Source organism: Orussus abietinus, unplaced genomic scaffold, assembly GCF_000612105.2.
Source record: "Orussus abietinus isolate OABI.00-Male unplaced genomic scaffold, Oabi_2.0 scaffold24, whole genome shotgun sequence".
NCBI classification, from domain to species: domain Eukaryota; kingdom Metazoa; phylum Arthropoda; class Insecta; order Hymenoptera; family Orussidae; genus Orussus; species Orussus abietinus.
Window position 1 is genome coordinate 991,090 of NW_019394437.1, and position 25,073 is coordinate 1,016,162.

At 50.2% G+C, this 25,073-nt stretch overlaps 3 protein-coding genes and 1 long non-coding RNA gene across 5 annotated transcripts; 2 read left to right on the plus strand and 2 right to left on the minus strand.

Moving 5' to 3' along the window:
- Window positions 1-913: 913 nt before the first annotated feature.
- LOC105701774 (heparan sulfate 2-O-sulfotransferase pipe) lies at window positions 914-15,993 on the plus strand. Of its 2 annotated transcripts, none has more exons than XM_012428832.2 (8): window positions 914-2,086; window positions 6,587-6,735; window positions 12,204-12,271; window positions 13,893-14,099; window positions 14,159-14,238; window positions 14,345-14,626; window positions 14,704-14,858; window positions 14,944-15,993. In XM_012428832.2, the coding sequence occupies exons 1-8, from the start codon at window positions 2,034-2,036 to the stop codon at window positions 15,132-15,134; spliced, it is 1,185 nt and encodes a 394-aa protein (XP_012284255.1). In that variant the 5' UTR covers window positions 914-2,033; the 3' UTR covers window positions 15,135-15,993. The 2 variants fall into 2 exon arrangements, with proteins under 2 accessions (XP_012284255.1, XP_012284254.1); XM_012428831.2 differs by having other exon boundaries at window positions 915-2,086; window positions 12,201-12,271.
- LOC111673951 lies at window positions 15,237-20,724 on the minus strand. Its single transcript, XR_002762185.1, has 4 exons — window positions 20,634-20,724; window positions 20,254-20,398; window positions 19,945-20,086; window positions 15,237-15,323 (listed from the first exon to the last, which is right to left on the minus strand). It is a non-coding gene; the product is annotated as an uncharacterized LOC111673951 (long non-coding RNA).
- Window positions 18,578-22,325, plus strand: LOC105701775 (class A basic helix-loop-helix protein 15). The gene is made up of 3 exons (XM_012428833.2): window positions 18,578-18,956; window positions 20,638-20,868; window positions 20,966-22,325. Exons 2-3 carry the CDS (start codon window positions 20,647-20,649, stop codon window positions 21,293-21,295), a joined length of 552 nt encoding a protein of 183 aa, XP_012284256.1. The 5' UTR covers window positions 18,578-18,956; window positions 20,638-20,646; the 3' UTR covers window positions 21,296-22,325.
- A 136-nt stretch (window positions 22,326-22,461) lies between these two features.
- LOC105701773 (DNA polymerase delta subunit 2) lies at window positions 22,462-24,952 on the minus strand. Its single transcript, XM_012428830.2, has 7 exons — window positions 24,830-24,952; window positions 24,231-24,436; window positions 23,849-24,129; window positions 23,532-23,748; window positions 23,218-23,452; window positions 22,851-23,143; window positions 22,462-22,770 (listed from the first exon to the last, which is right to left on the minus strand). Exons 2-7 carry the CDS (start codon window positions 24,412-24,414, stop codon window positions 22,652-22,654), a joined length of 1,329 nt encoding a protein of 442 aa, XP_012284253.1. The 5' UTR covers window positions 24,415-24,436; window positions 24,830-24,952; the 3' UTR covers window positions 22,462-22,651.
- Window positions 24,953-25,073: the final 121 nt, after the last annotated feature.

Consider the following 25,073-nt stretch of genomic DNA (forward strand, 5'->3'; position numbering starts at 1 on the left):
ATCTGGACATACGCCGTTATTTGGCGCGGTTCAAATCGTTCGTATCCGAGGTCGACGACTTCCTGAAGACCGCTTCCTCTTCCAGGGCTGTTCCTCGATTTGTTCCCGCAGATTCTCTCCGGTCAATTCGGCAGAAAATGTTCCCCGAAAATCTCCTTATCCTCAACTTGGAATTTTTTTTAATTCCATCCCACATGTCTTGTGACGTCACCGGAGAACGCCATTAATATAAAAATTCCGTTTATTGTCATGTTCTGTATGTTGGGATTTTTTTAGTGAAAACCGAGGCTACTTGTATGTCTTTTTTTCAGGCTGCGATGGTCGCCATGTTGGGCTGGTCTCTCTCACGGGAGCACTTTCTCGGAGAAGTTCGTGGTGCCTAAGGACTGTCAAGTGACTTGGGGACTTGCACTTGGAGTTCACCCAGCGATGCATCACGTCCGATTCGAGGAGCCCGGCCGGCCGTGACTCGAATCAGGACCGTCACTTCGAGGGACAAGTGACCAGAAGATTAAGAGGCCATCTACAAAGTTCCCTACTTTGTCGCCCATCCGAAACTCCACGTGAAGGCAGATAAGGAGTTATCAACTCGGAAGGAGATACATCAAGAGAATCGTAATTCGTTGAGGAAGAGGTGAACCTTCCTTGCGGGAAGCTTTTTGTAAAGTATATGAGAATATCTCCAGGAAGAAGGAGATAAAGAAATGACCGAGAAAATTAAATGTTTTCTTTATCTAGACTTGGGAAGGATGATTTTACATGATATCTTGCAGCGCAACGGTTCCGCCTGCATTTTGGGAGCAAAAAGACCGGCTGCGAGGAGACGGTTTCCTCCTCCTTCCGGCATTATGTAGAGCAGCCATCGAAACTGGAGTAGAATTTCATTACATCGCGGAGTAAAGGGTGGCGGAGTAGAGCGGGCCTTGCGTATCGCGCTTCCACTCTTTACGAGGCGAGTTCACGGGTAGAACGCGATGAAAACGGCAGTCGCATGCGGACCAGCCTGCTGCAACCACTGGGACAGGCGGACTCATCGGTGCCGACCAACCGACCACCGGACCAGTTCATCCTGGAGTTCCCAGAGAAGATTGAACTACCTAGTTCCTTCGAAAACAATGTAAAATCACGGCGGACTGCCTAAACACTGCGACAAGTGGAGCCCGGAAATTCGCCGACCCTGAGGATGATCTTGAAGAAGAGCTGAAGATACGATAGACTTTTAAAGACAGTCTCCGAAGGGTTCAAATTTGGAGGACGATGCTTAGAATGGCAAAAAAAATATCCTGAGGCGTCCCGACCTTGAAGAACCGAAAGATAGCGGAGAGCTCCCGAAGAAGACCGTGATAATGTTGTCGAGTCGTAAGAGAACCTCGAAGAGTGGAGTCGTAATCCGATCTTGGAAGTTCTAAAGGGGGTATCCTGAAGAGAGATAACCTTAGGACCTCCGAGAAGCCCTCTCGAGTCACGGCCTTGAGGAGGACCCTAAGGAACGCCGCGAAGGGATCTTGAAGAGTCCTTGAAATTCTTGGACTGGAGAGGTTCTCGAAGAAGCGTCATTTTTCTCCGATAAAGGGGATCCTCGGAATCGGATTTTAGTGGGGCGAAGGAAGAGTGATCCTGAAGCCGTTCACCCTGAGGACCTTTTCTGCGAGATTTCTCTTACGAAGAGTCGGAGGAGTAAGGTGTGACCCATTTTGCCCGATCTCCTTCCTGGATCGTTCGTCTCGAGAACGGTCGGCGATCTAGGTTTCGCGCTAAGTGGGACGTTCGAGAGGATCTCGAAGACTGGTCGATCCTGGTGACCCAATGCTTATCGTTGATTGGCTGGTCATCTAGGTCGAATGCTGATCCGGTGAACAAGATACGGAAAATGGCCGCGACCGGTATGAGGATCTACTTCGGACATGATCGAAACTCGGTCGGGAAGTGACCCTGAAGAGCCGAGGATCAAGTAGGGCTGCTCGAAGAGGGAGGTCGGGAAATTCGAGATTAAGTGGAGGGCGCTTCTAAGGACTATTTGGCCTGCTAGGATCATGATAGTCAAGGACAACATGTGGCGCCAACGTCGACTGGCCGTCCCTAAGAGGTGAGCTTATCGATAAATAGAAAATAAATATATAAATAAATTATAAGACCAAATTCTAACATCGAAACGACTCTTCAGCGTCGTGCAGATATCATATCAATCTCGTTATCGTCTAGTCCATGGAGGTTTAATTTAATTGCCATGATATCTGGCGTCTTCAAGTTCTCTACGTGTCGAGAGGAAGTCTTCAGGGAAAGAAACCACGGAAAAGAAGTATCGCGGGAAAAAGCCGGAGGCAAATCAGCGTAGAATGAGTTACAGCAGGAATCAGTACAAAGTATTGACTCAATCAGTGCTTCAGAGGGGCTGCACTTTTCTTGATTGAGCATAGCCGCGAGCGACTAATGCAAAGGTCATTTTCGCCGGTGCATCCTTGCTAACCACCGAAACATCGGACACAATTATTCCGCGATTAGTATTCATTTTAAGGAGCGCCCAAGGACGAGATTCGGAGGATCTACGGAGACGACTTCGAGAAAATCGGACGGTTTGATTAATTCGGGACAAATGGTGATTATGCGGCTGACATTTTGCGGGTCCAGAGAGAGATCTTCAAGGATAGTGCCTGCCTTTCCATTGACTTAAGGACGAAGGATCGGAAGATCTTGAGCTCGTCCTTGAGGATCCGACCGTTACCTCGTTATTCGGAATCATTATGGTAATTAATTTCCCATTAGGCGATCCTTATGTAACCGCGTCTGGGTCTTCCGTCTCTCGTCCTCGGGTTCTTGATCCTAGGAGGCGTCAGGGGATTTCTCAGCCAGGAAAAGGCTTCGTGCCCTCCTAGGAAAGTTCCTTTCTCCCTCCCCTTCTTGCAAGGAGAATGGGAAGTCACCGATATCGAACCGATAAGGGCACTCGTTAAAACGCGGATATTTAGGAGCGATGTTCCTATAAATTCGACTCCCGTTTATGACTCCGGGGAAAACTGAGGCCATACATGGAGCTTCCTTATGCACGATGGCATTCGCGGGTATCCCCTCGTAAGATCTGTTGAATCCGTTACAGTTATCCCGACTTGTCGACAATTTCTCCGGCAGCAATGCCGGAAGGACTTTCCAAAAGGGGCTTCCTTGACCGCCGCCACTTTTTCACTTCCGAGACAAATATGAATCTTTTTTTTCTTATGAATCCTCTAAATCCCAGAAATGTATATCATCTCCAGGCGAGGATAGATCTCTTTTGCAAAGGCATCCAGTGATGAATTCGGTCGCACGTTCCACTTAGGTCGGCAAAAACCGGGCAAAATTGAATAAGACGCGATTGCGCCGCAATTCTCGGGCTTATTAAAGGGTCCGCAAAATGGCCGCAATTAGCGGGGGCTCGGAACCTGGCTAAATCTCTCACAAGGAAGGGAATCTCCGGTTACGGTTAATTTACATTCCAGTGGCGAGGATCCCGTGTGAACGAGATTAACAACCCCGCCTTCTTGTCGCGCGCGTGCTCGCAGCATCCGTGACGAAATTTTCCCGGTCCAGAAGAGAGGGACTCAGGTATTTCCCGGACTTAAAGATTCAAATATAGGGAAAGGAAGCATTCATTTGAAATATAGGAAAAGGAAATATATTCTTTCAATATAGGAAACAGATATTCCTTTTCGAAATGAAAATCAGGAAGCGCCGCGTCAGTCTTCGTCACGACCGACACGTGGGATGTCTACGTTCCCGGGTTTCCTCGGACTTCTTTAAGCGCACTTAACCTCTCTTTATTTTTCCTCTCTCATGCCCGGTTGCAATCCGGGACGAGATGTACACGTAGATTACGGCCATCTCGGTGGATGGATCGAGGCGATAAGAGCCTCTCTCGAATTTTGGCTGCAACAGTAAGAAAAGAAAAAAAAAAAGGAAAAATATTGAATTTAAAATTAAAAATTCAATTTTTATATCCTAATTGAATGTTAAAGCCAAACGAATGAAGAGGTGTTCGATTTGCAGTTTTCTGGGTGTGGGGTGTTGAGAGAGAAAAAATAAAAATGGAGAATTCCCGGAGGAAGAGCGACGTCCTCCGCAGCCACGTATGCAGGAGGAACGCAGCGTCTTCCCCGTACGCTGTACCCTGACCTCGGGCAACAATCTCGATTGGCTATAGCGGGTCCGAAGCTGACCAACGGTTATTGTGCACCGAGTAACGTTGACCATAGCGAGCGTACACGAGAGCTCGTTGATTTTTTTCACCGAACCGGAAGTTGACGCGTCGAGGATCCCCCATTGTCGAGACGTCATCCCGAGCTCTCCCGAGGGAGAGAAAGAGGAATAGAAAGACAACGACCGGTTGAATCTCTCCTACTATTTTTTCGAGATCCTCAGGAGCGATACACCTCTCCGAATATCCGCAGAAAATGCGTAACAATGGCGGCCGGACGAGAGCGAACGCGAGGAGGAAGGCAAGAAGTGAAGAATTATTAAAGAGAGATAAAAAAAAAGTGGACAACTCCCGATGTCGCGGTAATTATCGATCATCTAGCCGGTTAATTTAAGAATCGTGACCGGTTAGAGACTCGCGGGTTAACGAAGTGGATCCCTCGGTCCGGATGCTGTGGTCCATTAGGCGCGTCCGTACTTTTTGCCGACTCGTAATGTCCCCGACACGCTCAAGTTCGGTATAATGAGACGGTTTACAGTTACTGGAGATATTCACGGGTTATTATACCGTCCCCGTGCGTGCGTGGAGGTGTAGGTAGGCGCGCACGCACGGGTAGAGGCGCAGCCTTTCGTGGCGTGCGACCCGCACGCGGTTCCGTAGGTAAATGTACAGACAATGTCTATAAGGGAGGAAGAGCTCCTCTCTCGAGTCGTTGACACCACTGAAAGCGTTACCGTTCGAGGGAGTCTCCTCGCGACCCGCAATTTCCTCTCCGGGGATTTTTCTCGCCGGTCTGGGGATTGCGTCCCTTCCTTTCCGCACCAGTCCCGTGGGAAAGGAATGCCGCGTCATTAAGGTCTCCTTTTGAGCCGGCCCCCTTCTTAATTATTCTTCCGGGGAGAATCGATCCCGAGGAAGGTCAGGGTTTTCGGGCGAGATGGCCTCGTCGTCTTCCTCGCGCATGCCGGGACCCCCCAGGAAATTTCTCTAGGTGACTCCTCTCCTCTATACGTTTATTTTTCGGGGATTTATACACGCTTGCGGGTTATTCCCCTGTTACTCCTGAAACGGAGGAGAAAGCTTGAACGTGATAAACCTGATATCTCCCTTCACTCGGAAGTCGATCCTCGCTCTTCTGGAGGATGTCATAAAATTCGTAAGAATTTCTTTTTTATCTTAACTTTGTACAATTTTACCGTAAATTGCGCTAGTTAAGACGTCGTTGGAAATATTTAGCAGGGGGAATGGGAACGAGTTCGCAGACTTATTCGTATTCCAATGAAGGAGAGAGAAGAGCTCGCCTCGACCTCGATCGGTTTACACCGTCGTGGAAGTTTCATTACGCGGAGTCCTTCCCGTCTCGAGTTTCCACATTCCATATCGTTTGTTATCAATTGATAAGCGTATTATAATCCGTACTCTTTCGTGGCCCGCATTCCCCCATTATTCCCGATTTTTCTCGCGCTCCAGATCAGCCCTCGTTAGCACGAAAATCAGGAATTTTTCAAGAATTCCATTTCCCTATACGGTGCATCGGTGCAATTGAGAATTTAATCGCAGCCTCTTTTGCAGATTCGGATCCGTGAAAATGCTCGAAACTACGAAGCTGAAGAGGTTTATTATCGAGATAACGCGATCGCATGTCGGTGGCCGTCCTCTTCCGGTTTCCGTAATCATACCGTGCAATGTTCGGATAATGGCGAATAGTTACATAAATGGGATTTCATTCTCGGGACGTCATTTCCCCATTTTCATCGAAGAATTCGTCAACCTGGTACAGAAAGAGAATCCCGGAGTTCGAGGTGTCTTTTAAATAAATTATAAAATAAATATGATTAATCATTTTTGTGCGAGGTGTAGTCACAAAGGGGGGGAAAGGAGAGCGCCTCCACGCATGGGAAAGACATCTTCGAGGAAGCAGGTCAAGCCGTGAAAATGTTCCCTGAGTGAAGAACAATAATTGGAATGGCAATGTCACGGCCTGATTCCGCGAGCCCAAATGACAGCCGACACGTGACACCGCGAGTTCGTTGCTTTCGTTAATTGACAATTAAGCGGCGCGCAATTAGGCTCTCCGAAGACGGGGACCCAGGTAAATGACAATTAACGTCGTTAAAAGAACGGCACCGGTAATTCGATCCCCTCTCCAGGTGTTACGGCAGGATTGTTTCCGGTGATTAAGAAACGAATCGCCGCGACTCGATAAGAGAGTCGAATTAATCGTTTTTTATGATAACGTCGACGTGATTAAAAGAAGGCTAACGGAAAATGTGACAATTAAAATTCGTCATCCTCATTTGTGACGATTAACATTTTTACTCCTCATCCGTGGGCATTCATATTTTCAATTTTTATCGTGGTAATTAATTTTTTTAAGCCTCCATTGCGATAATTAATGTTTTTCATCCTCATTTCCAGGACCAGCGAACTCGTGGCTCTGGTGGCGCTCTCGAGCACGTTGTTCCTCTTCCTGCACACGAGGGACCTGCATTCCCGACTTCGCGAGATGGAAGTGCGACTCCAACCCGGGGACGACGAGAACTTGTCGTCGAACCAGCTGTCTTCGGGTAGGAATCGAAAAACTGGTAGAATAAAAATGGCAGAATTTCATCATAAGTCGAAATGCGAGGTAGGAGAGAATCCGGGATTAGATTACGAGCTTGGAGGTCGATTCCACCAGCCGCTCTTCAGGGTCCAGGGTTCAGGGTCTCTCGAGTTCAAGGTGTGAGAGAGCCTGCAGAAACGATGCACTCGGGTGCAATGAGGTCGCGCGTGATTGCGGTCGCCGGGTCGTGCCGGCGCGAGCTTCGGGCGGCGTCGACGCATGTTTAGAAAAATTCTGCCGGCGAGACCGCACTTTGGAAAAATCGGAAAAAATTCATATCACTTCCCGAAGATCCAGTTTACAAGGGAAAAAATGTTCCCACGGGGTCGGGTACTGCCTCGCGAAGGGGAACCGCGATCTCGGGCTCGACGTCGCGGGAAACAAGAGGAGAGACGCGTAACGGCTCGGGATTCCTGGGAGTTCGTAGGTCAGGGTCCTCAGGGTTCAAGGTGTGAGAGTCTCCGGGTGCATCCGGGGCTGCACGTGCCGGTGGCTGTCGGCAAGGTGTCTGCAAGGTGTCGGCAAGGTGTCGGCAATGCGCCGAGTCGCATGCGAGGAATCGCTCAGGGAGACGTAACGGTAACGGCTCATTTGCATATAACCGTGATTCCCCTAATTAGCTAGTCCTTTTCTCGTCTCTCCACTTAGTACCGCCTGGTCCTCCTCCACTTGTTTGATTAATCAAGGATATCTCTAATTGGAGCGCTTAGCCCTTCCTTTGGTCACGAAGTCGAGCCCGGGACTCTTCCTCCGAGAAATCCGGGAAGAATCATCCCGGAGAAAAAGAGGAAAATTCAGTGACGTTTCCCGATATCTCCACCAAAACTGGGAAAAATGTCCTCACTATGAAATATCAGAAAGTGTTATAAAATATTATATACAACGTTCCCGAAGTGGAGGAAGTGCCATTTGAATTATTCTCCTCTTTCTTCGAGTTCAAGGGATCCCTGAACTCCGGAACGACGAGCGATTCCGCGAAACAGGAAATCCTGAGGAGGCCGAGGCGAAGGAGGAAGAGCCTCCGGAACTTTTCCCAGGTGCTCCTTTACGTGCCCTGAAAATTGGGCCTTGCTTAAGCGCCGTGCACACCAATTGGAGGTGCTCTGGACGAGGGGCGAACGATTACGTGGAAGTCGAGGAGGAACGACCTCGAAGATGCCCTCTTGATACCGCTTCACTTGCAGGAGAGAAAAATTTTCAAGACGATTTGACGCGCGCGGAATATATTAAAAAAAAAAAAAAAACCCGATCATAACCCTGCCATAAAATCTCCATCGACTATTTCCCTCTCGTTCGAGTTGGAAACCGCGAGAAATGGAAACTAGAAATCACGCCCTGGTTCGTGGCCGGACAATTTATGTAATAATCGAGGTGCGATCCCGAGGTGCAAGTCCGCGGCAAAAGTAGCTTCTTCTGGATTCCAATTCCATCACTTTCTCCCCGCGTGGTCGTGAATTATGAATTTATGAATTTTCTGGGCTCACCGAAACGGGGAGAAACCATGCTCACTTATCCCTCGACCCGGCGCACTTTAAATCAATTCAGCGATGATTGAACCCGTCATTAAGAATTTTTCTCCTCCATAAGCAGATTACCCACGGTGTACCTATGCACTCACCTGAGTTCTAGATAATCAGGAAGTTATGCAAACCTAATTCCAGGATAACCGCGGTAAATCCCCGGTTACGAGCCTCTTTACCGAGCGGTATAATAACGTCGGTTAAAAAGTTTATACAAGAGGAAAAAAAAAAAGAATAAAAAATATCCAGAACAAGATTCGCTTTCTAATTAGCACAGCTGCTTCTGTGTGAACTGGCCTCAATACATAATCTCACGGAGTCGGGTATTTTATTTCCGCGCCTCATAAATTATGGTAATTAACCTTCCAATGTCTAAGGAGTTCCACAAAGAAGGCTCCCAATTTTTTTTTACCCCTCGATACCCCGTGGTCATAATCAGCGATATCGATAGATGGATCTCGGACGAATCACTCCATCGATCCGTGGATCTTCCCCCGCGTCTTTCTTTCTCTATCTCGAAGCGACCTGTAAATCTCGGATAATAAGCACGATTCGCAAGAACTTCCTGGCCTTGAAGAGTCCGAAGAAGACCACGAGAGAAATCGCTTAAACTAATCGGCGCGATAAATCGCTTAAATAAATCGGCGCGATATATCTGAAGAGGGGCTGGTGAAATCTTCGCCGTAAAAATCGCGAAAACGGACGGCGACTCTCGAGGATCGAATTTCGGAGCGACTGGCAAGAGATGCGTCGACCCAGATCTCCGAAAGAGACGGTCGCGAAAGTCGCCGAAGAAGTGGCGGTCTCTCGAAAAGGTCATCCCGAACGACTCCGCAGGGTAGAAAGGCCCGAAATAAAAATGTCCGAGAGAGAGAGAGAGATAGGAAAGTGTCGAGGCAACGAGCGGAGAAGAAGAAAAAAGGTAAAAAAAGGAAGGAAAAAAGCGAGAAACTTATCGGCCTGGTTTAAGGTCCGTCACTTTTTTTCCCCAGTTCTTGCCAGGAAGAGAGGTTCTCTTCGGAGGAGAGAGAGAAAGGTGTCGACATCCTCTCTGGACCACACGCGAGGGCAGGGAAGGTTCGGAAAGAAGAAAAAAAATAAAGAAAAAGAGAAGGTCTCTTTTTCGGGTTCGAAGAAAAAAAAAAATAAAAATAAGGAGGCCGACCTCCTCGAGGAGGAGAGAGGAACGACTTGCGAAATCCGGCGAGACCTCGCCAACGAGAAACACCTTTCATGGACCGGAGTGCAGAATGCGGAATTCCGTTCCGCGTGCGTCTCGGCGCGAGAGTTGCGGTCGATCCGCATGACCTGCCGGAGCTCGCGATCTCCCGATTGTGGTGCACCTCGCCGTCCAGGTTCCCTTTCGCGAGACACCTCTCGTCAGAATCCGAGATTCTCGATCGCTTCCGCGAGGAAAGAAAAGGAGGAAAAGCCGGGGAGAGGAGGAAAACGAGGAAGGCTTTTCCCGGCCTCCTCGGTCGAAAGTGCAAGCGAAGTCTCCCCTAGGGAGGGCTCTCGAGCGCGGCTCTTCAGGGTGCTCCTCGAGATCTCTCTCAAAAATTCAGCGATGCGGTCTAGTCGAGTTTCCGATGAATTAAGCAATTTCCATCGCGAAAGGAAAGCCGATCTCTGGCAAATAGCCGAGTCGGTAACCGAGTAAGCCTCGAATTTCTCGTCGTTAACGTCGGGGCTCGGTTTACGAGGGAAACGATGTACAAAGCTGGGACGAAAAGACGTCTATTATTTGACGAGGCCTCGTTGGTCGACCCATTGGAATATCGGGATCGAATTCGGGGTCCTGGAAAATTGGGATGGAGTTCCAGGTCCTGGAAAATCCCGGTTTAATTTCGATATCCCGGAAAAGTCGCGACCGAATTCGGATCCTCCCCTGGGAGCTCTATAAATCAAAGCTCGGGGAAAAAATGCCGGACTCTCAGGGAAGAGTCAAATTGCCGGCGGTATAACCGAGTTACCGTAACATTCGAGGGGAGTTTAAGCCCCGGAGGATCGTTTTACGATCGATCTCTCGCGAGTGGATGCCTGGAAAGCGAAGTGCTCTCCTCGGGCATGCCTCTAGGTGCGCGGTCTCGGTGCGCTCTTAATAAAGATGAAAGTTCCCCGCTCTCCGCGTTCCGAGCAATTAGACGGAAAGATCGGGTTCGATGTAATCGCCTCGTTCCTTTGGCGAGTGCTCGACTGGCTTTCCCAAGTTCTGGGTCAGCGGGTCTCTCGATCCGTTCCAGGAGGAACTGCGAGTGACATGGCCCGGTTGGAGGATGGACGTGGAGTCTGCAAAGAGAAGGGTAAAAATGAGAAAAAAAAAATTAAAAGCGAAGAAGAACCGCCTTCATTAAGCTCCTCACCCTGAAGAGGGCGAGGCAAAAGCCGGGGATAAATTCTAAATAAATAATAAATAAATTTTAAATAAATTCCTTTCCAGCCTCCACTTTCATCCTCGACGATCTTCAAGGTCTCCTCGTTCCTCTCTCAAGAGGTTCCTTCTCCCGAGTGCATTTCGCAGGCTCCCCCGAAAAGGACCTCGCCGAGGATGCGATCGGAGATCACCGGATGCTGCGTGTTCGCCGGAGGCCTCGCCCCTCCTCGGCGCGGCCCGGAACACCCGGTGAACCTTGACGAACTCCGTTCGGATCGCGATAACTCGAAAGGCCTCGAATCAGGATGCCGATCGCGCCCTCGATCCCTGGCAGGATGGATTTTTCCTCGGCTCTCTCGGAACGTACCTCGAGGAGCAAAGTTTAAAAGGACTCCCCCGTGGAAGCGATACCTGGACCCAGAGGACGAGGGAGCTCCTTCCTCGAGTTCCTCCCGCCATTATCCTGGAAGGATAACCGCCCGAGCCGGAGGAATCCGAGAGGATAACGATGCCGAGGATATAAGGCAGTCTCTCGATAGCGGGATCGCAGGATTTTATAATTTTCCAGGAGCAAGGACCCCTCGTCGTCTCGAGGGAGTCCTTCCCTCTATCCTTCCCTGGGTAATTAAAAAGGCATTCTTTCGCCCTGCTTCCGGGTCCAGTTCGTTGCTCCCCAGGACCTCTTCCTCTCTTCGCGGTTCCTCCTTTTCGGGAAAGGAAAGCGATTTCCCTCGTCGCTCTTCCACGCGGTTTAGAAACCGAGAGTTTCCTCGGGTAGGGAAATTTACGGCGACTTTTACGAGCGCTCCTCCGATCCTCTCGCGAGAGATCGATGCTTCCTAGAGGCGAGTAAGGAGCGATCCTGCGGCGTGACGACGTCCGCTCGAAATAATACACATTTCAATTTCAGAGTCGTTACCAGCCAGGAGGGAAGCGCTAATAAGTGCGCCGATGCACGCCTCGGGGTAACGTGCTATCCCTTTTTACAGGGCAGCTGTAAAACGCGCTCTCCTCCAGGATGCCTCCTCCCCTGGAGGAAACTTCGTCTCGCAGCCACTGGGAATGTAATTTTTACATTTTTCGACATTTCTAGGCACGCCTGGGGTCGACGCCTCCGCTTTTTCCAACTCGACCATAAACCGCCTCCCGAGGGAGGAGATCCTTGCGATATCAAAAACGCGATTTTTCAGAAACTCGCCTTTTAACGACCCCGTTTTCCCCGGGGTTCTTGTCGCCCGGTGCTTACCCGAAATCCCGATCCCCCAGCCAAGGTGGGATCTCGAGTTTAACGATCGCTCTCCTCGATCCACCCGGGTGGATAACGATCGATTATCGATCGTAAGATCGCGACGCCGGTCGTAACGCCACCCAAGTGTTTCTCCCGGTTTCTCCCCGGTCGGCAATTTTTCCTCGATTCGTTCAAGCCGCCATTAGCGTAAATCTTAAGAGAGTCTCTCCTCCAGATCTGGAATTAAAAAAAAATCCAAAAATATCGAGGATAAATCCAATATGTCTATTTTTTTCTTTTTCCAGAAGGAGTGCAAGATTCGGGGCCGAGTGGGATCGTTCACTACACCAACGCTCAAAGGGTTACTACCGAGCTGGTAATTATAAAATCGTTAACTAGGACGATAAGCCGTTGAAGTTTTCCAGGACCAGGATTTCGGAGTCCCCTTGAATGTTCCTCTTATTAAAATTAATGAGTTCTCCATGGGCGCTCCTCGCGAGCGGGACTTAAGGTCGAAGAAGGCGAGTCCGGGCTTAAGGCTCGCACGCATCGAAACCGAGGCCAAAGGGAGTACATTGACCGATCCTAGGTAGCCGCCCGGAGCTCTTCGGGGAGTTCATCTTCCCCTGCGTTGTCGGAAACGGCGCCGCGTCCTCGTGAGCGAGATCGCCGCCATCTTGGAGAACGACCGGGCCGCCGGCGATTACGGGGACTCCGTGACTCCGAATTAACGGGAACAGGCTTTATCAGAGATCCATATATACATTTTTACCCGGTAACACATACCTAATTACGTACCAAGTACGTAATAAAAAACGGCCCTCGCTTCCCACGGGAGCGATCACCTCCGAATCTCGCCTAATCTAATCCAATCTAAGAATCGTCGCGTCTCCGAAATCGCTCTTCTCCCAATCGAGGCCTGCCGTTAATACATTCGCGACCGGCAAATATTTGCCCGTTTCATATACTAAGTACCGGCGAAAATAATTCAATTCTTAAACTAGTTGCCGCAAACTTGTGTCGTGTAGCGTCATGGACGTGATTCACGTCAGCGGTCGCGAATGTGTTAATAAATTATCTCCAGTTAGGATTAATCGCCGTTACCCCACATGTATCGCGATTCTTGGCGAGTTATTCCGCGACGTCGTCCTTATCAGAATGCGCGGCATGTTCTCTGATAGCTAGTCTCGCTGGATTTCGGCCGCGTTACGCTTTAAACTCGCGTCTCACCAGGGAACGGTAAACCGACACACCTGACCTTCTCCTGCGTCGCATTGTGCGGGGACTTAATAGCGACGTGTAGCGGCAATGAGGCCCAGGGGCCCGTAAGGTGGATTTGCATGTAAGCCCGAGTGAGACGGAGACATGCGACGGAAAAAGGAGGGGAAAAAAGAAAAAAAAGAAAATAACTGGAAAGATGTGACGGGACGGAAACGCGAGGACGCCTGCCACGGAAGTGGAACGGTGTCGATTTCTTTTTCCCCCCCTTTTTTATTTTCGCCTTGGTATTTTTTCCTCTAAGTCGGGACTTTTTATCTACAGCGGGAGGGAGAGCATGTCGGAGTAGTTTGGAGAACGAGGGAATTTAAATGGAGTTAGACCGATTTAAGGGGATTTAAACGAATTTCTACGGACTCGAAGGACCGATCAGCTGATCGCGACGCAACCTCGCCGATTCTCGGGCCTGAGGGGATAACGATGAAACCGCGACTTTACGAAGTCGGCCGACTAAAGTGGGATTGCGACTGGCGTAAATCGAGGCTATGACTTGCGCTCGGGAATCGTTATGCAGCGAGAGGGAATCCGAGGGCTTGCCCGCGGGAAAGCGAATCGCAGGATCGCTCGGTCGTTTTTCATCCCCCGGAGGAGTCGCTCCCCTCGAGGCGGAATTCTCGAGGAAGAGGACGTACATTAAGTGCATCGCATTAGGATATGCGTAAGCGCAGAATATGGAATAGAGTGAACGGTGGTATTCATTTTTCTTTCTTCGCTTCCAGTACGTGGACTCGGAGCTTTTGGACGTGGACGCCTTGAACAACACGAAGAGGGCCGGCAGAGACGTGCTCTTCTTCAATCGGGTGCCGAAGGTGGGCTCTCAGACCTTCATGGAGTTGCTGAGGAGACTCTCCATGCGCAACGGGTTCTCCTTCAACAGGGACCGGGTGCAGAGAGTCGAGACGATCCGATTGGCGCCGATCGAGCAGGTAAGGATTGGACCTAGAGGAAGAAAATCCAAATAAATATGGGAGGTCCACACTTTCAGCTGCAGCTAGCCACGATGGTCAGCTCTTACGCCGAGCCCTCCGTCTACGTGAAGCACGTGTGCTTCACCAACTTCACCGAGTAAGTTGGAGAAAACCGGGTCCGAGGATCTCGCTTCCTATCCCCCCGGTGCGCCTCTTAACAGGTAAACTACATCAGGTGCGATTTCACGGCTCGTCGTTTCCAGGTTCCACTTGCCGGAGCCGATTTACGTGAACCTCGTCCGCGACCCCATCGAGCGCGTCATTTCCTGGTATTACTACGTAAGGGCGCCCTGGTATTACGTCGAGAGGAAGCAGATTTTCCCAGACCTGCCTCTGCCCGATCCCAGCTGGCTGAAGAAGGACTTCGAGACCTGCGTCCTGAGCGGCGACAGGGAGTGCAGGTACCTGGAGGGAGAGATCCACGAGGGCATCGGCGACCACCGTCGGCAGACCCTCTTCTTCTGCGGTCACGGCGAGAAGTGCACGTGAGCCTCCCCAGGGATCATCTACGAGAATTAAGGATTGTCAAGGTATACGACTAATATTTATCATTTACTCCCAGGCCCTTCAACACCCTCGGCGCCCTGGAAAGGGCGAAGCTCGCGGTGGAGAAGCATTACGCCGTGGTGGGAGTCCTGGAGGACGTGAACAGCACCCTCACGGTCTTGGAGAACTACGTTCCCCGATTTTTCGAGGGCGCCACGGAGGTTTATTACGGTGAGAATTCTTCCCCGATGAGAACCTCGTACATTGAGTAAGGTCAATGCCGCACAGTGTTAACGGGTACCTTCGAATGCTTTAGACCAGGAGAACTCGTTCACGAAGATCAACAGGAACTTCTTCAAGCCCCCTGTGAGCGAGGAGGTGAAGGACCTGGTTCGCCGGAACTTCACTCGTGAAGTGGAGTTCTACCAGTTCTGCAAGCAGCGACTTCACAAGCAGCTCAGAGCCCTGAAGCTGGCCAATCCGCCGTTCACGGGGAATTCTCTCTAAGAAGGTCCCGAAGAGCTTCCAAGGATGCTTTCAGAGGACGATCTTCAGGTCGCAGAGGCCTCCACGAGGTCCTCGATAGGTCGCGGACCTCGGGAAACAGGGATCAGGATCGAAGCTAGGGATATCATCTCGTTCGTTAATTTCCTCCCCGGATTCGACGAGAGCTCTCGAAGGGCGGCTCGAATTTTCCTGAAATGAAAAAATCAAAAGCTTAGAGTTGGGGGTTCTAGGAACGCACTCGTTAAACGAAAAATAAGAAAGAAAAAAAAGAAAGAGGGGGAAAAATCAAAACTAGGTCTTGGTGGCTGGGAAAAGGCGGTACATTTTCGAGGAAATATTCGGGAAGGAAGTTTCAAGGGAAAACCGAGGTCGAGTATTTACGGGGAGAGTGGATAGTTAAAAAGAAAAAGAAACCCGATAAGCTGCGATCGGCGGGAAACTAGACTATCTCTCAATTTCCCATGTCTTGGGTTTACCGAGATCCATTATTTTTGCATTAAATGCATCTGAGGGAAAGGATTAAGGAGTCGAGCCTCGTAATCAAGGAACACCGAGTGATCAATTTAGTGCCAAAATTCTCGCGAGTCAACGAAATTATCGGTGTTTCGAGGGGACCAACGATAAGACGGAAACATCTCGCGAGTCGAGTGCATCTCCTTTTCCTTCTGGGGTGATATCGCTACACTTGCGGATGGTATCGTAGTTCTTCATAAGTAGAATCGTATTCAGGTGTTCACCGTATTTCCAAGAGGGCTGTAAAGAATAAGAATGACATTTCGTACCTGTAACAACGAGAGAGGAAAGCCGTGTATACTTGCAATGTAATGGCGCCATTAAAAGTCATTCGACGTTTCTTTAACCGTCGATTATTTCTCTCTCCGACATGACCGTTTAAATACGCCGATTATATTTAATTAGTAAATTTTTGCTAATAGAGGTGCCTTTTAAATTTTCTTCTGGAAATTCATTCCATGCACCGGAGTGCAGTGGGTTGCATACCCTCCAGGCGCATAATATGCCGACAAGACTCGGTAGGTAAATCGACTCTGAACTTTTGATCCTCTCTCGAAAATACCTTCCTTACCGACCCCAGAGATAACTGTGCCTTATCCCCATGAGGGTAACCTCGCGGTACCTACTTCCTCCCACAATCGGTAATTATCCACAACCGGTGCAATCGAAGCCCCAGGTCCTCCAGAGACCATTTCACAACGTCGAGCCGGATAAAAAAGAAAAATAAAGGAAAATAAGTGAACGGGTTCTCGGGTGGATTAAAAAGCCGAAAAAAAATCTGAACAGCCCAGAATACGATAGAAAGCGCAGGTGTCCCGTATAAAAGTGATCCGCAAATCGTTTCTCGGTACACCGGGTTCCTTGATATGCATAAAACCGGAGCAAGCGGCATTCCGCGGTAAAAGGGCATTGGCACAAGCTTTCCAAGCTTCGGAGCGATTCGAAAGAGGCGGCGATCTTGGTTCGGTATACTAAAACTAGAGAGAGTAGAAGCGGCTCGGATCTCGAGATCCCAGGAAGAGGTCCTGCGGGAAGAGGGACTAAAAATCAATGAGCCCCTCCAGGGAAGTCCTACGAAAAGCTAAAAATAAAATCTCCCCCGGAAAGGTCGCACTCCCGGGGAGTCTTCTTTCTTTCTTTGGAGGCCGATTACCCGGCTTAAACACCTGAAAATAGAGTGGTATCCGAAATGTGGGATACGCATGCCGGCTTAGCATGTACTCATCGTCATGTCGAATCTGCATCCGTGTCGTAGGGGGTGGCGGGTGGTGGGTGGTGGGTGGTGGGGCGCCAACATACAAACGCGCCGCGTGGGCGGATGACGTAATCCGCCCACCTGTAGCCGTGGCGGGCGCATCGAGTCGCCTCGACCGTTCTACCGGGTGTCCGTAAACCAGCTGTACCGATAAACCATCAAACCTGCGAAAAAATAAATCGCCGTCGAAAATAAACGGCCCCTTCCCTAATCGCGACCTCTGGGCCAGATAAGGGGCCTCGATAACGGCGATGCAGCGGCTATCGGTCTTTATCGGATAAAAAACAACGTTATTATGTCGAATCCAGCGGGATCGACGTGGCAGGGGCCCAAACGCCGACGTCACGTCTCGGCGGCCATGTTGGCGGCAATTAGCCGTCACTTCCGGGTGCCCCCCCGAGTCTCGAACCTTGGCGCCTCTCCAGGTAGAGTCTCATGGTCGCACGGAGCGCGTAGGACGAGAGACCCTAAATTCCCCAAAAGCGATGCCTGGGGTTACGAGAAATTCCGATCCGGTCCTCGACGCGCCGCGCTCGGTGAGACGGGCTTCCACGTGTTGCTTTGACGTTTTCGACGTCGCTTTGACGTTTCGCGAGCGCCCTCCCACGGTTCCGATGCGTTCCTCGTTAATGTCCTGAAATTATTTCGACTCGACTCGAGGCGCCCTCGGCCAAGAAACCGCGGAAAGCGGGATACATCGCTCGTCTCTTTCTCCCGAACCCTAACCTACAAAATCCGCGCCCTTCCCCGGCGGGGCCGAGGCCACGTGGGCATTTCGGTCCGCGCCCAGAGGCCCCCACCGGGTTCCCCTGCATACCTTCGCCGGCCTCTCCCTCTCTAGTCAATGCCCTCTCGGCGGACGTGTCGGTCGGAAGCCTCTCGCGCCCTCCCGCGGCGGAGCCGAGCCGGCCCGAGCGTCCACGTGGCGCGGGAGCCGAGCAGCGACTCGCACGCGAGGCCCGGTCACGTGGGTCCGCCCCCCACTCCGCGGCCCGCCGGCATTTAAACTCCGGTTTGACGTTCGAGACGTCACTCGGACGCGTGGCCAGGGCCCGCTCGGACCCGATGCCAGGACGGAGGAGGAATGCGACGAGGGTGTGGGGCAATCGACGTCTAGGTGGAGGGGCGCATACGGGCCGGTCCACCTGTGCCGTGCTCGCGGGCATCGTGTCCGAGCCGAGAGAGGGGGAATAATACCAAAGAGAGAGCTCGAATTTCCTCCTGGTCTCGTTTCCCTCTCGAGCTCTCGGGTGGGTGCGCCCGGGTGCGCGAGCACGTCCACGAGTCTCCTGGCAGGTGTGCGAGTACCCTCACGGATGCACCGTCACGTGTACGAGTACACCCACGAGGGCCTTCCCACGTGTGCGAGTACGCGCACGAGTGCCTCTCCAGGTGTGCGAGTACCCTCACAGGTACTCTGCCACGTGTACGAGTACACCCACGAGGGCAGGGGCGTCGACGCCCGTCCGGGTCTAGTCCTAAAAGCGACCTTACTGGAAAGTACCGTTACCGGCGGCCGTCCAGCCTCGCGGAGAAAACGGGACACTATGTAGGTTGCCGATTACGGGGGGGTGAAAGGCGGCGCCGACCGCACCCCGGCGTCTCGACGTCAGTCGGCGCCCCAACGTGGCCGGGAACGTGGCCGAACGTGGCTCGACGAGTCTCGGGGCGAGCTTCCGCCCGCCGCTCGCTCGCTCGCTCGCTCGACTCCGCTCGGCCGCTCGCTTCTGCTCGCCTCGACTCCGCTCGGCCGACTGCCGGGCCGCTGACTTACTGACTGACTGACGCCAGGCGACGCGGCCGACGCGGCCGACACAGTAGACACAGTCGACACAGTCGGCCCGGAGCCTGCGGCAGCGACGCCTGTTCCGCGGGACCTCTCGCCGGGACGAGCCGCTGACGTGGACCCTACCGAGACCGCGACCGACGACGCGGACGAGCATTGCCCGACCCAGGAGCCGAGCATCGATCGCGCCCCCGAGTCGCTGGTGAATTCTCGATCACCCCTCTACAACAACCCGAGAAGAGGAGAAATCTCGACACCTCGAAAAAAGGTAAGAAAATCATGAATATTTTTCCCATAGTTCTAGAATTTTCATTATTTAAACAGTTTAAACAGTGCGAAGCGTTTAAAGGCCTCGTGGAATTTAAAACGAGGACCTTTCTCGCCCATCAACAGGGGGGAGATAGAGATCCTGGTTTCTTGCCAATTTCTTTTCCCTCGAGTTTCAGGATCTACGTATCCGGTAGTTCTCAGGTTCCTGGTGCATTCTTTACCCTGGGACAGAGAGGGGGGGACTATAAAGCGCCTCGATCCTACGTTTTCTTCGCGTTTTGAGCGGTAGGAGATTCTCTCATTTTTCTTCTTTTTTTTTTTCTTCACTCTTCTTGCCCCCAGGAGGCTCTCTGTTTTCTTTTTTCTCCTCTCCTCCCTCCCGGGTTTCGCGTTCTGGATTTAATCGAGCCGCGAGGGGAGACAGGAGTCCCGGGGAAAATCCTCGTTTCGAGGATATTCCCCCGAAGGTTATTTCCTCGTTTAATAAGAGAGGCACTCGGCGAAGGCTGCCGCCGAAGAGGGATACCCGGTGAAAGGGAAATGATCCGCAGGGTTTGGGGGAGATGTCGGGTCTCGATATTTTCTTTTTCTCCCGAACGGGTTACACGTGGAGGAATTTAAGTGGAGCGCAGCCAGGTGAGGGGGAGGAAGGAGGTCGGGGAGGGGACCAGGGGGGTAAAGAATGCACAGATGTATTTAACCGGCATATACGCAAGGAGGCGCGATGATTATTGTTGCCGTTCGATATTTGGCCTCGGTATTAATAATCACGGTTAAATAAAAGCCTCGCCGAGAGAAATTAGGAATTGGTTGCCGCGGAATGAATACTCGCGTATTGCGATATATCGATCGATCGGTCCGATCGAATCGGAGCGCGGGCCTCGCCGAGAGATGCGGTGAAAGTGAAATTATCCCGAGGGCTCTAGGGGAGCCGTGTCTTTTTTTTTTTATTTATTAATTTCTTACCGTCCGCGAGAGCGACTTACACGTGGCGAAGTGGAGCAAACCATTCGAGAGAGGTTTTCCTTTTTCTTCCTTTTTATTTTTCTCTTCCCGCGGGGCGGAATACCTCGGCGCGCCAGAATCCGGATAGAAGATATTCTTCTCCCCTAGGATCTCGAACACCACCTATGGGAAGGAATTAAAACGCATTAACGGCGGGAGGCAAATCCAGGAGACTCGGATCGCCGAGCGGGTTTAACATAGGAATGGCTAAAGTTGAACGCGATACGGCCGAGGGAAAGTCCCCAGTGATTTATAGAGAGAGTTTTAGTGAAATCAATAGGTTCAATTACTTCACCGAGGCGAACGTATTCCCGCGGTTTTCCGTTCCTCCCTTCCTCGGGGTATCGGGTACCCTCGTCCTGGGAGAGATTCGTCCGTCGGAGTGGAGCCCCTAGGGGTGGAGGACGATCTCGGATTCCCGGTCGCCGTGGGTACCTGAAAGGAAATCGGACGATCTGTAGGAATAATGAAGAAACCGCGGAGGACGTTTAGAGTTCTCCTCGGGGAAGAGGTTGTTGCGCGGAGAGAGTCCAGCGGAGCGAGGGAGACATCGTCGGGCTCGGCGCCTTTCGACTCCTCTTGGCTCCCTACGTGGACAAGAGTCGGGGTTAAATTATCTATGAATATGAATGTATGTTAAAACGACGTGTAACTATGATTTCCCTTCTACCCAGAGACGCAGAATGAGATCGGAGGTGACGAGCGAGGAGGGCTACGTGGAGGCGTGGGGTGCGAAGAGTTCCCAGGGTGGCCGAGCGGCGCGGCGGACGTCGAGGCGCGGCGACCGGCAGAGCTCGAGGTCGAAGGTCTCCAGGACGGCCACCCCGCGGGAGAGGACCCTCAGGAGGCTGGAGAGCAACGAGCGGGAGCGGATGAGGATGCACAGCCTGAACGACGCCTTCCAGGTGAGATAGCACTGGAAAAAAAAAAAGGATATAAATATATATATATATAAATTGATAAGAAAAAATGATTAAAATCTAATCTCGACCCTCGTCGCAGTCCCTGCGAGAGGTGATCCCCCACGTGAGCAAGGAGAGGCGGCTCTCGAAGATCGAGACCCTGACGCTGGCCAAGAACTACATCGTGGCCCTGACGGACGTGATCTGCGCGATGAGGGGCGAGGAGCAGAGCACCGAGCAGAAGATGCAGCAGATGCAGCAGGCGGACCACGGGGGCCCGTCCGAGGGCTCGGAGGCCTCCGAGGCCTGCCTCGACATCAACACCCCGAGCTCCTCCAGGTCCTCCAGCCCGGAGAGCCAGAGCTTCTACGAGGACAACCAGGTGGACGCGATCTGGGACCAGAAGTCGAGCCGCTGTGCGGCGCACTGAGGCCTACCCCGAGACTCGTCGGTGCGAATTCGAGTCGGTCTTCCGGACAGCGAGTATCCGATCATCCTGAGGCGACTCCTCGCGCTGGAGTCGCCCCGACCTCTAGGTTTAAGGTATAGGCGGATAAGTCGGGCGGCACGTCCTGGGAGCGGCCGGGAACGCGGATTTCTGATACGTTTACGTATGCCGAGGACCATCGGGGGGCACGGGCACGAGCAGCACCCAAGAAAAAGGAAGAGGGACGATCTCGCGTCGTCCCCTGGGGAGTAGGATTCGCAGCGTAGGGTGCCAAAAATCGAAGTATCAGTATTAAGCCGTGGAACACCTGCTGCATATCAGTCCCCTGTATCTTCCTCGGCGGGGGAGATCATTATTTCGGCGAGGGGACGCGTCGCGTCAACGATGGGAATCCGTCGTGCGAAAGTGATATCCGGGTCAGGGCAATTATTCGAGACATCTCGGCGACGAGGTTCCCCTTGAATTAAGGGGGCCTCGGTAATCTCGCCCGAGCTAAAGAACTCGGCCGATAACGTCGAATTGTAATTCGACATATATTCTAAATATAAGGACGCGCTAATCTTAAACCGGTCAGGCCCATCGGAGCACGCGGGGCGACATGCTCGTGCATTAATCCTGGCCGATGGCCGCGAGATGGACGTGCACCGCGCAAAAAGTATGTGATAAAGACGCGACGGGGAATGCGGATCGTAAACGCGATAGAAACTTCCGTCCGGATTCTGGCAGGTTTCTGGTTCTTGCTTAACTCGGTGTTTTTCTTTTTCCTTTCTTCTGTTTCTCTCTTTCCTTTTCTTCCCTCGGTTTTTACTGGGCACTCCAGGCGGAGCGTTTATCATTTCTTGCGACGCGAACGAACGCTCGGCTCTCGTGGAAATCGACCTAATTCCTTTTCTCTTTCTCTCCTAGAATCGGCGGAGAAGCGAAGCTCCGTGCGAAAGGTTTCCCGTTGATTTCTGAAAGTCATTCGCGAAGGAAGCTTATATATACGCATATATAAATATACATATACATACATACACAAATACACGAACACGCGCTATCGAATCAGCGAAGGAAACTACATGTCTAAATATAACAAATAATATATTTAAATATATAGAAATCTATATATATATATATATTTAAGAGGAAGAATATATTATGTATATTTGAACTGCAAACCGTGCGAGCTAATTGATCGATTCTTATCATCCCCCTCCTCGCACTACCTAATCGGCTCGATAAGACAAGTCGATGACTCTCCGTCCTTTGGATAAAGAATAATTGGGAAGATGATAATTTAAATAAATATCACGCGGTAACAACGATAACGTATGAGCAAACGCGACTGCGATCTCGTTAGCTCGTCCCGAAGGAAATAGGCCGAGCTTCCAACGACTCCAAGTCGACTATTACTGCTGTTTGAGTCGTGGAGAACTTTGGGATACATATCGATCTCACTGACTGACCTTCGTCCCCTGAGGATAAGGTTTACGATGTTTAATCGTATCTTTTGGATGCGATATTACCGTAGTTCCTCTATAAATAACACTCGTACCTGTATACATCCTTGTTTCGTACTTGTCCATGTTGCCGGTGAAGTATATGTCAGGACATTCCTGGATGACGAGGGGATCCTCCCCGGAGTATGGATATTCTGACAGCGTGTCTGGTGATGTCGGCGAGAAATGACGACAGGTCAAAGTTCTTTCCAACCAGAATAGAGGTGAGGACTCTGTTACATTAGCCACTTTCATGATATCGTTTATCGGCTGACCACTTGACCCAGCCACAATCCGTGAACCGATGCGGCCTATCCAAGGATTCGTCGCTCCGTGCAGGCTTTTAAATCTAAAGAAGAAATTGATAATGCACTTCGCAGCAATATTTAGCTGATATCGAAAGAAAAAGAATGGCTCGTTTACCTGGACGACTTTGGTAGTATACAGGGATGCAAGGGCTGCTGCGGTATCATGTGGTTGGTTGGATCGAACTCTCCAGGCATTAGAGTAACCGGACAACAATTTAATAGGTGACTGAGAAATGAATCGAATCGATTTGATGCAAGTGCACTTTCCGCATGAGCTACCGATTCTTGGGATTTCCTTGCGTCGTGACCTCTGCTGAAACGAGGTGCTGCTGAGCCTTGCACACTATTTCCTAGTCAATATTTCAGATTACACTCCAACTCATTGACTAGGAAATATTATTTCTCAGGGAATTATATTGGAAAAATTACCAGCAATGATTACTCTGACGATGGAAGCCTGGTATGCTTGTGTTCTTGAATTGCCGCACATTCCACTGGTCCACTCTATAAGAAGATTTTTGGCCAGACAGGCTGCGGAGCTGTTTAAATCTAATCCTGAAAGGAATAGTATTTTTCCTTTGCATTTTGGTGCAGCACTTAAAGGCGATGCTTGCGCAGGACATCCTGGAAGGCACCAATCTTCTACCTGCCACACAACATAGATTTCTTTGACAAGGAAAATTGATTTTAAACATCAGGGATTTTAGAGGTCATGTACAAAATTGGGATTAGTAATCAGACTGTACCCAAAATGAGCCCTCGTCTGTTTCATGTCCAAGAATGGCGCAAATGGTTCCAGTAATTGTTTCTTCTACGTTTATATGATTTCCTACTAATTTCATTCGTATAGTTTCATCTTCAATAAATAATTGGTCCTTGCTTGAATAATAACTGCTTCTTACAGGTTGAGGATATAATTGTAGTTCTTCGCTCAGCTCCTTTAGGATCGAAGGCTTCATTTCTTGATGTTTATACAGTGATCCTATGACTATACTCTGTTTGCCCAATCCATCTTTTAACAGATGACCTAACCAATGTAGGCATTATTCCAAATTCATGAGTTGATCAATTTTATTTAATCATAAAGAACCTAACGAAGGAATGAAAGTTAATTTTCAAATACTATACCCCATTTCGATTTCGCTTTCTCTAAGAGAATGCCTTTCAATATCAATAGTCTTGCTGTATAAGTACTACAGAACTGTCCATCAAAGCACCTTGTCTTGAAAGTAAATCTTCTGAAGTCTTCAAATTCAATTGATTCCCTTTGGAATATTTTGGAGGCTTCCGCCTCAAGTTCGGGAGATGTCATCTCTTTTTAAACTCCATCCGTTCTTTAAAAAAAACAACCAATTCTTATGTCTTTTAATTAACTAGCTTTCTTGGCGGTTTATTTACCTTTAATATGCAACTCGCAAACAAACTAAGGCTACAATACTATTTTAATAACATGAAAAAACAACTCCATTAAAACAGTCCAAAGAGACTGAAAACAAATGCCGACATAGAAAAAAGAGCTCGTCCTCATTCCGTAAATCATTTAAATGATTGTTTGACGAAAAAACGCTCAACTGGGTGAAGAGTTAGTAATCATTGAGATTAAAATAAAGAAGAAAGAACTTTCTTAAAGATATTTGTCTTTCGGATAACCTCAAAACTGAGACGTAAACAGTTTTTTCACTGACGCGAGTAATGCCATGCAAATTTTTCCCCCAATCTTTACTTACTGGCGTTTATTTAAAGGAGGAAATTACTTAAAATCATTATCACTACATTTCAATAATCCGGAAATATGATAAATCTATACTCAACGGAAAACATCTACGACTGACTAGCAACGTCTGACAAATGGCTCTTGGGCGCCCTAACCTCGAAACTTGAACGTCGCCGCCGGCACGTATGATGCAGTTTATAGTCTTTCCTGGTTAATTTAACGAAGAAAAATGGTTAAAGTCATGATTACGAGGCTCC

Coding starts and splice junctions, on each gene's coding strand:
- LOC105701774 (XM_012428831.2), top strand. CDS start 2,034: ATGATAGTCAAGGACAACATGTGGCGCCAACGTCGACTGGCCGTCCCT. Junction 2,087..6,586: donor CGACTGGCCGTCCCTAAGAG/GTGAGCTTATCG, acceptor CCTCATTTCCAG/GACCAGCGAACTCGTGGCTC. Junction 14,100..14,158: donor GATTGGCGCCGATCGAGCAG/GTAAGGATTGGA, acceptor CCACACTTTCAG/CTGCAGCTAGCCACGATGGT.
- LOC105701775 (XM_012428833.2), top strand. CDS start 20,647: ATGAGATCGGAGGTGACGAGCGAGGAGGGCTACGTGGAGGCGTGGGGT. Junction 20,869..20,965: donor GCCTGAACGACGCCTTCCAG/GTGAGATAGCAC, acceptor CCCTCGTCGCAG/TCCCTGCGAGAGGTGATCCC.
- LOC105701773 (XM_012428830.2), bottom strand. CDS start 24,414: ATGACATCTCCCGAACTTGAGGCGGAAGCCTCCAAAATATTCCAAAGG. Junction 24,130..24,230: donor GAAAGCGAAATCGAAATGGG/GTATAGTATTTG, acceptor TACATTGGTTAG/GTCATCTGTTAAAAGATGGA. Junction 23,453..23,531: donor CGTCAGAGTAATCATTGCTG/GTAATTTTTCCA, acceptor AATATTGACTAG/GAAATAGTGTGCAAGGCTCA.